Raw genomic sequence first — 9,744 nt, 5'->3', positions numbered from 1 at the left:
GTCTACGCCCCGAAGCGGCCCTCCGCCCCTTGCGCCGCGATGCCTCCTGGGAGCTGTAGGGCTGCGGCGAGCTCTTTCCGGGGAGCTCCTAGGCTTGAGGACTCTATATCCCATGGTGCTCCGCGGCTGTTTCTGACGCGACCCGAAGGCCAGGGGATGCGGGGGCGTGGCCTGCGCAGGGCCCCACCCCGCTCTCCTCTGGCTGGCCCGACTCGGCCGTGGCAGTAGGCGCGGGGGCAGCGGCGGCGTCCGCGGTGGCGGTGGCGGGGGGGAGGGGCCGGGCGGGGGGCTGGCGGCAGCGGCGGATGGACTCGCGGGTATCGGAGCTGTTCGGCGGCTGCTGCCGGCCCGGAGGGGGCCCGGCCGTGGGCGGAACCCTCAAGGCTAGGGGCGCCGGCGGCAGCAGCAGCTGCGGTGGCCCGAAGGGGAAGAAAAAGAACGGAAGGAACAGAGGGAGCAAAGCCAACAACCCCCCGTACCTGCCCCCCGAGGTGAGCACCTGAGAAGTGGCGGGGCCAGAGGTAACCACTCCTTCCGGTCCCGGGACTCCAGGAAGGCGGGACAGAGAGCAGTACCCCCTTCCGGTGTCATAGACCCCCGAGAAGAGGAGAACAGTTTTTTCTGGTCCAAGGACCCCAGGGAGGAGGGACAGAAAGACTGGGCCTCCTTTCCTGTGTCAGGACCCTGGGGAGGAAGAGTTGGGACGGGGGCGGGAATCTACCCACTCTGATCTAAGTAACTCCAGGTGAAGTGGGGAAAGGCGGTCCCACCCGCATCCCTTGGGAAGAGCAGAGTAGAATGCCCCAGCCCTTTTCCTGTGCAACTGAAGGAAGGCGGACTGCATCCCGGGATATGAGGAGTTGAGAGTTTTCTAAACTTGTTCCAGGGAGGAGAGGAGTACCGGGAAAAGAGCAATATGTTCCCTCCCTCTACACACAAACACAAGCGGAGAACACTGGCTAAGTCCTCCCGCCCTTTGCCTGTCCTACGAGGAAGTGTGGACAGCCTCCACCTTCCTGCTCCAGCTGTTCCCTAAGGCAGACAATAGTTGCTGCTTTGTCCCTCTGTAGAAAAGGAGGACACAGCGGGAGAGCCTCATCCAGTGGTTGTCAAACTTGAGCACCTTAGAGAATCACCTGGATTGCTGCTCCACCCCTAGAATTTCTGATTCAGTAGCTCAAAGGGTATCCCTGATAATCTGCATTTCTCACAAGTTCCCAGGTGATGCGACTGCTCCTGGTCCTGGGACCACACTTTGAGAAACTTTAGCCTAGACCATCATCCTTGTATCAGTATTCTGAAGCCACCCATTCTAATTTTTCATCTCCAGCAAAATGATAAAAAGGAAGGTCTCTGTTGATGGGGAAAGATCTCCTTTATACTCCCATGCAATTATGGGTGAAGACCTGTAAGAGCCTGAGAGTCAAAGAGCCTTGAAGGGATGGAATGATGACAGGAAGGGGAGAAGAAAAATTAAATAGCCACGGAGGAGGAGTGCAGAAATACAGGGCTGGCAGAACAGGCAAATCTCATATACTTTTGCACCTGAGAGGGGAAGGCTCGGGCAATGGGATACTTCTGTGTTGGGTCACCTGATACAGGGAAGTGGAGGAGGTGGTGTGATGGATTCAAGAGTTCACCTCAGCTGGGGCGTGAGGGTTAGGGGACAGAAGGGGAAAAGCCACAGTGGTCTGGTTTGTGGTGTCTGTCTCCTTCATTATCTTTTCTGAGTTTCTTCATCTCAACCCCAACTTTGGAGACTTGTCTCTCCTTGTCCTGGCTCCTCTCTCGTTGGGTTTGTAGTGACCAGTGCTGAGCTCACCCTCTGGCACTGCTCCAAAACCTCTTGCAACCTCTTACTCTTGGTGTCATCAGCTGAGAGGGGTGGGCAGGAAGGAAGTGGTGTCTCTCAGACCAGTGGCAAAGAACGGCCTCCGCAGCTTGGACATGGAGAAGACACAGACGTGGGGACAGCAATTTGAGGCCCTAGGAGGAAGGAAAGACGGTGATCTTGCATCTAAGATGAGCATGCTGCCAGTGATCCAAAAAAGAGGGACTCAGGGTTCCGTTCCTGGTGTAGATAGATGACTGACTGTGTTCTTGGAGGCCTTTCCTTCAGAGAGGTCACCCTGGAACTGAGTACAGGGCTGGTCTGCCATGACCTTTGACAGACACCTGCCTAAACAAGTGCAGCTCAAGCTTCCTGCTCTCTTAAGTTAGCTGCCTGAACCCCAGTGGGAATCGGGGAAGTAAAGGTTAGGTCTGGACAGTGTGTAGTAACAGCTCCCTGTTTCTTTTCAGGCTGAAGATGGAAACATCGAATATAAAGTGAGTCTTAGGCTGGGGAGGGACAGGTTGTCCTTGGTGTGGGATGATTTCTTTATGATCTCTAACTTTATGCCCTATAGTCATTTAAAGATGTGGTTCAGAGTAAGGGCTCTGTACCTTATTCTTTTGAAAGAGGACTCGCTGTCCGAGGAGGTCAGGGATGAGGGTGGTTAAGAGGAAAGGGAAGGCCCTGGTCCTTGCAGCAGGACAGATGGGGAACCTGTGGGTTCAGCAGGAGCATCTCTGACTTTTCCTTCTCATGGTACTTCACCTGCCCTAAGCTGAAGCTGGTGAATCCATCCCAGTATCGTTTTGAGCACCTGGTGACACAGATGAAGTGGCGGCTCCAGGAGGGCCGTGGTGAGGCCGTCTACCAGATTGGGGTAGAGGACAATGGGCTGCTGGTGGGGCTGGCTGAGGAGGAGATGCGGGCTTCCCTCAAGACCCTGCACCGGATGGCAGAGAAGTATGCTTCCCTTTGGTCCTCCTTTCCCTAAATCCCCAGGACCCGCCTTCTCTGGACAAAGGGCTGAAGTGGGGAGAGTTAGTTTTCTGGCATCCTCTGCCCTGGATCCAGGCTTTTTTGCCCCTTGACTTAAGGTTCATTTGTGTCAAGGGAGCTGTGGATGCAGGATAGATTGGAGGCAGGTAGGAAGTGGAGTAAGGTGTTCGGAACTCTGGGGAGGTATGAGAAGGCCATTGGTCCAGGGGGATGGGGAGTACGGGTGAGATGTGGCAGCTGTGGCCTTGCTGTGACAGAGTCGGGGCAGACATCACTGTTCTCCGGGAGCGAGAAGTGGACTATGATAGCGACACACCCCGGAAGATCACCGAGGTGCTCGTACGAAAGGTTCCTGACAACCAGCAGGTGGGTCCCCACCCCTCCCTGTTTCTCACACCCCTGCTCCCTGGGAAGGTCCTCTGGTGGCAGACTCTTCCCTGGCCCGGGACTCTGAGATTTGGTCCCCAGAGACTGCTTATGCCTTTTTTGTTTGTTTTCTTTGGTTGGACTGGGTCCTTGGTGGTGTGTCCCGGCTTTCTCTAGTGGGTGAGCGAGGGCCGCTCTTCATTGTGGCGCATGGGCTTCTCATTCTGGTGGCTTCTCTTGTTACGGAGCACCAGCTCCAGGGGCACAGGCTGCAGTACTTGTGGCTCCTGGACTTGGTTGCTCCGCCGCATGTGCAGTCTTTTCTGAACCTGGGATCAAACCCATGTCGCCTGCATTGGCAGGCAGCTTCTTATCCACCGCACTGCCAAGGAAGCCCCTGCCACTGCTTTTGACCTTTCAGTGGACAGAGTTGAGGGGTTGGAACCTGACCTCTGACAATTCATCCACAGTTCCTGGACCTCCGTGTGGCCGTCCTGGGGAATGTGGACTCAGGAAAGTCAACTCTGCTGGGAGTCCTGACCCAGGGAGAGCTGGACAATGGGCGGGGCCGGGCTCGGCTCAACCTTTTCCGCCACCTGCATGAGATTCAGTCTGGCCGAACCTCCAGCATCAGCTTCGAGATCCTGGGCTTTAACAGCAAGGGAGAGGTGCATGCAATCAACGGGACCCAGTGGGACCAGACTCTGAGGATGGGATGGTAGCGGTGAAGGACAGTGTGAGGGCAGAGTGTGGAGACTTTGTGGAGTAGTGTAGATGAAGGCCCCTGGGCACTGAACCTGCTGTGACCCCCTTAGAAAACAAACAGGGAATCAACTGAACTAAACCCTCAGTGGGGCTCAGGGTTAAGAGGCAGGGCTACCCAGGGACTGGTTTAGGTCCTGGCAACTCATGAAGGGTTGGGGAGGCTGGCCGGGGGCACTGAGAGCCGGGGGCCCTGGGCCAGGTGGTGAATTACAGTGACTCACGGACGGCAGAAGAGATCTGTGAGAGCAGCTCCAAGATGATCACCTTCATCGACCTGGCAGGCCACCACAAGTACCTGCACACCACCATCTTTGGCCTCACCTCCTACTGCCCCGACTGCGCCCTGCTCCTCGTCAGCGCAAACACCGGGATCGGTAAGAGGCGTCGGCGCAGGGGCAGCGCTCACTCTCCTCCCCCGGGCCCCCACACATCTGGGAGCCAAACCACCTCTCCTCTTGTGCTCTCACCCCCCATCCCGCATCCTGACTCCCGCCCACCTTCTCTGAGCAGCTGGCACCACACGGGAACATCTGGGGCTGGCACTGGCCCTGAAAGTGCCCTTCTTCATCGTGGTCAGCAAGGTGGACCTGTGTGCCAAGACCACCGTGGAGAGGACAGTACGCCAGCTAGAGCGGGTCCTCAAGCAGCCTGGCTGCCACAAGGTTCCCATGCTGGTCACCTCCGAGGATGATGCCGTCACTGCCGCGCAGCAGTTTGCCCAGTCCCCCAAGTAAGGCTTTCTCACTCCAGCATCCTCAGGGAAGGCTGCCACAGGGCCCCGGAGCATGGGGTACCCACCCCCTTCCCAACAGACCAGACCAGTTTGGCTCAGTTCTGTGGTTTTTCAGGTTGGGATTGTGGGAGGGAGTCTTTGTTAAAGGCTTGACCCTTCCCCCAGTCAGCTTTGCTGACCCCTGGGAACCTGGAGGCAAAGTGCTGTGCCAGGCGTTTGCCATCTCTCTGGGCTCTGAGATGGGTCTCAAATGCCAGGCTCATAGAGAGAGGCCCCAAGCTCCTGAGCTGATTAGCAAATAGGAGAGGGGAGCCCCTGTCCACCCCGAGAGGCTTGCCTTTCATGTAGGGGCTCCAGCCTCTGCCTCCTATTGGAACTTTGCTCATCTGCCCATTCCCTGCCTGCCTCTACAGCATCACCCCTATCTTCACACTGTCCAGCGTGTCTGGAGAGAGCCTGGACCTGCTCAAAGTCTTTCTGAATATTTTGCCGCCACTCACCAATAGCAAAGAGCAGGAGGAGCTCATGCAGCAGCTGACAGAGTTCCAGGTAATTGGCCATCTGGACAGGCGGTCAGCCAGGGAACTAGGAGGGACTAATCCTGAGCCCGGAGTCTGTTTTGAGGTTTTGGAGCTGCCAGCCCTTGATAGAATCTTCTTTGGCTTCAGGTGGATGAAATCTACACAGTACCAGAGGTGGGCACAGTTGTTGGAGGGACGCTTTCCAGGTGAATTGCCTTTCTTGCTTGTTATCTACCCCACTCAGCCCTCACACACCCAAGGACCTGAAAACATCATAGCTCACAGGCAGCCCTGGTGGTGAACAGATGTGCTTGTTTGTAGATGAGGCTTTTGCCATCAGAGGAGCTGGAGAAAGCTCATAAATTGGCTTATAAGGGAAGAAACTTGCCGCTTCTTAGGACCTTTTAGCCCCTGTAGGGGGAAGTGTGGGTCTTGACCCCACAAAGACACCTAGAGTGCATTCAGCTGACTTCGTTGCCACCAGGGAAATGAGGTCCCCTGAGACTCTGCCCAAGGGCATGATTGCCCTTTCAGGAATCAGGTGTTCAGTATTAAGCCAGCAGGTCCCTGTCTGCCAGGCTCTGCTGGTGTGAGCCTTCAGTCTGGACTGGGGCAAGACAGTCATCTCCCCTAGCTTCGAGTCACAATTTGGGGTCTCTCCCCCTAACCCGAGGAACTCAGAAGGGAATGACCTAGTAGAGAAGTAGGTGGGGGGCTTAGACTGACGCTGTGCCTCCTGCCCTCTGGACTGCAGTGGGATTTGCCGTGAGGGGGACCAGCTGGTGGTGGGCCCCACGGACGACGGCTGCTTCCTGGAGCTCAGAGTTTGCAGCATCCAACGCAACCGCTCTGCCTGTCGTGTGCTGAGAGCTGGTCAGGCTGCTACACTGGCCCTCGGGGACTTTGACAGAGCTCTCCTTCGCAAGGTGAGATGGAAGGGTGGGTTGGAGAGAAAACACAAAGAGAAGTGCCTGGGAGGCTGGCTACTTGAAGGAGAAGCACCAAAGGTGCTTCAGGGGAACTTAGAGGGAACGTGGTCTCTAACCCAAGAAGCTGTCTGGGTGTGGACGTACACTGTCTGGGCATGGAGAAGGCTTAGGGGACTCACAAAGCATAGATCACTAAATGTGAATCATTGTGTCACAACCCTAGTGTCCAGGACTCTGAAAATACCAAGCATTAGAAGGGTTAGAGGACACAGAGGTGGCTAAGGGAGGGCTCCTTAGAGAGAAGGGTTTTCAGTCTTCTGGGAGCTTTGTGGTTGAAGTCCTAGAGGAAGAGGAAGCTGTAAAGGGTGGTGAGGGCAGCCTGGGAGGAGAGACTAATGTGAGGTCTGCCCTTCCTGAGTCCGAGGGCTCTGCCTCCCCAGGGCATGGTGATGGTGAGCCCAGAGATGAACCCCACCATCTGCTCAGTGTTCGAGGCAGAGATAGTCCTGCTCTTCCATGCCACCACCTTCAGGCGAGGCTTCCAGGTGACAGTACATGTGGGCAACGTACGCCAGACAGCAGTGGTGGAGAAGATCCATGCCAAGGTGAGGGGACCCAGCCATGCCCCCGTTTTCCCAGGGAACAGTCAGAATTCTCTTGTGTCCAGAAAGGAGGGAACCCTGTCCCCAGAATCAGACACCTCCCTTATCCCTCAAAGAGCACAAAGCCCCACTCGGGTTGGGTAGATGCCTGCTCAACCCTCGAGGGTGGAGGGCCAAGGCTAGTAGAGACGAGAGGCATGGTGGAGGGCCAGTGACCGTGTATCTGCTGCAGGACAAGCTGCGGACAGGGGAGAAGGCAGTGGTACGTTTCCGCTTCCTGAAACACCCAGAGTACCTGAAGGTGGGCGCCAAGCTGCTGTTCCGGGAGGGTGTCACCAAAGGCATCGGCCATGTCACCGATGTGCAAGCCATTGCAGCAGGAGAGGCCCAGGCCAACATGGGCTTCTGAACTCCAAGCGGGCACAGCTCTTCTGCTGTCCCTACAATACAAAAGGTGACTTCCGGCCATGCTGCCCCCACGTTGGCGGCTGTGTGTGTTAGTAGGCTAGAGAGAGGGGGCGCTCTCCACTGCCTGCTCCCTGCCACTTTTCTGGAGACATGCCAATCTAGGTATCACCAGGGAGGGGCAGTCAGTCGTGAGGGAGAAGACAGGAGAATTCAGGGCAGTGCTCAGCAGCCTAGTGTTCACCTGGTTGGCTCATCAAGCCTGGCACCCCTGCGGCCTGTCACCAGAGGGAGCTGACCACCACCACACCGGCCCCACTGTCAGGACTGGGCATGATCCACCGGTGTGGTCCCTGCATGTCAGGAATTGTCGCAACTGCGGGGGGGTGGTCCTCGAAAGCTCTCCTTTTTCTATACCTCTTCTCAAGGCCATGTGAGTTGCCCACCTCTACTTGACTGGACAAAAGACCTCTGCGCCGGGCCATCCGGTGGCCCAGGGTCTGAAGAAAAGGCACAGGGACAGTGAAGGTCGAGCTCCCTCCCTGTGCCGAGACACAAGTCAGCTCCTTAGCTTTCTCCCCCTTCCCTTCTTCACTCAAGGGCCACGTCCCCGGTTTATCCTCTCAGAGGCCCCACAGGTGCTATTTGTTGTGCTGGCCCAGGTGTGGGGCCGCCAAGCTAAGACTTGGCCAACCGAAGGTCAGCTGCATGTCAATAAGTCTTGTCCCCACCTCCGCAGTGATCTGTTGATTTTAACGCTGCATCAGCCAAGATGTTTTACTTTCCCCAATCACAGCTCCCCGTTCCACACCCTCACCTCCCCTCTGGCCCCGTGTAAGTCCTCTCTTGTTTTAGTAGTTTGCAGTGAGCATCCCTTTCCCTCTGTTGCAGGGAACCTGGAGGAAAGGGAAAGATGTTGCCATATTTCCTACTCTTCAGGGCATGGATTCCCTCTTTTCCCTTTGTTAGTGTCCTGGGTTCCCATGGACTCAGGGATTTGGTTGAGGTTTCTCTGCATATATATATACACACATATATATTTAAATACACATATATATATTGTACAGAATAAAAATGTTTTATTGAACACACCGTGCATATGTTTAAGCCCCAGGGTCATCTTCCAGAGCTGAATTCCTCTCGAGGATCAGAGAAAAGCGAAACCCTTACGCTGCTAAGCCCTGATGGGGGGACAGAACCCATCTGACCCCCCGTTCACCCTGCGTCCTCTCCTCTCCCCCACTTGGGGTCAGTGTTCCAGTGCTGTGAGTCGCGTATTCTGGCTTGGTTTGCATAGTTCTTTGAGCAGAATAGAAAGTGAAACTGTCACCTTTCCAGCTAAGACAGGTACCCACCCTGTACTTGAGTTGGTCACAGGGTTACCTAAGGAGGCTCCCTAAGGAGGCTGATGACTGCCCTGTCAGAGATTTGGAGATAAGCGTGCCAGCTATGTAGTGATGGGTAGAACTTAAGAGACATGGCAGTCTGATCCTCACTCTTTTCCTAGCAATGCAAAGTGAAGTGAGGTTCGTAATACAGTCTAAACTGACTTTTTGGAGCTGAAGGCTACCCACTGAAACCTGTCTTCTTCCTGTTTGTGTTCAGAGTACCTGACTACCACATTCTATGTGTGGAGAAATACGGCTCAAGGTTAAAGTCCAATGCAAAAAACAGGGACTACATTTGCAGTACTGATCCTTGCAAAAGAAATTTAATAATAAATGTGGCCTATGCTCCCAGGGGTATTCTGCCTTCAGAGCATTAAAGTGAGCCTCCCTATCATTCAGGCTTAGCTGCCCTTTTTGGCCACACCACACAGCGTGAAGCATCTGTTCCCTGACACCAGGGATCAAATCTGCACCCCCTGCAGGGTAAGCACAGGCCCTTGGCTGCTTTTTAAATATTGCTGGTTTAACTGGCTACTAAGAAGCCTGTGGTTGAAGAACTTCCTACTGGTGTTGGGAATTAAGAACCCTTTACTTCCTTCTGTACGGCTGCTCATAAGCCGCTATGAGGGAAGGCTGCAGTCAGCGTGAAGGTTCTACAGCTCTTCCCCAACACTGGCCTTTGCACATCTGTCTGCTGTCCCCTCCATGGGCTCCTCACCAGTATGCATGGCCAGGGCTGGCATCCCCAAGAAACCAAGGTGTGCTTCCGGTGTGGCCTTGTTGGTTCTTTGCTAGTGCTCCCTCTCCCCTCCCCCCAGGACCGCTCCTGACCTCTAGAAGGCCATTGGAACCAAAGTTTCTACCACAGTGCTTTTCTGTATGACTTCTTCCTGTCTACTGAAGTGTTAACAATTTGTTCAACTTGATCTGTACAGCACCCAAAGGAAATTTCTTTTCAAATTTCTCCCTAGATTAAGAAAGGAAGTTTTAGAAAATGATACTGAGACATCTCCACAAACTAGTGAGGCACTCTGCATTGATACAGCGCTGAGAAGGATGAAAAAGTGTATAAGTAGTCTGTACATTTTGTGTTAGTTCCCCTAACCCTAAAATTTTCATTCTGTATATCCATCCAATGAATATTAAGCACCTGTTGTGTGCAAAGCACTGTGAAGAATTTTTTTTTTTTTCCATTTTAAATATTT

General features: G+C 54.6%; 1 protein-coding gene across 3 annotated transcripts; it reads left to right on the top strand.

Moving 5' to 3' along the window:
- Positions 1-260: 260 nt before the first annotated feature.
- GTPBP2 (GTP binding protein 2) lies at positions 261-8,238 on the top strand. 3 transcript variants are annotated; one of them, XM_061146806.1, is made up of 12 exons: positions 261-491; positions 2,302-2,328; positions 2,610-2,794; positions 3,088-3,196; positions 3,667-3,864; positions 4,161-4,335; positions 4,472-4,691; positions 5,108-5,243; positions 5,363-5,421; positions 5,970-6,141; positions 6,563-6,749; positions 6,979-8,238. In XM_061146806.1, the coding sequence occupies exons 1-12, from the start codon at positions 306-308 to the stop codon at positions 7,245-7,247; spliced, it is 1,923 nt and encodes a 640-aa protein (XP_061002789.1). In that variant the 5' UTR covers positions 261-305; the 3' UTR covers positions 7,248-8,238. The 3 variants fall into 3 exon arrangements, with proteins under 3 accessions (XP_061002789.1, XP_061002791.1, XP_061002792.1); XM_061146808.1 differs by having other exon boundaries at positions 262-491; positions 6,585-6,749; XM_061146809.1 differs by lacking the exon at positions 261-491 and adding an exon at positions 1,935-2,005.
- Positions 8,239-9,744: the final 1,506 nt, after the last annotated feature.

This window comes from Dama dama, chromosome 7 (genome assembly GCF_033118175.1).
Source record: "Dama dama isolate Ldn47 chromosome 7, ASM3311817v1, whole genome shotgun sequence".
NCBI classification, from domain to species: Eukaryota; Metazoa; Chordata; class Mammalia; order Artiodactyla; family Cervidae; genus Dama; species Dama dama.
This window is presented reverse-complemented; position numbering and strand designations above follow the sequence as displayed.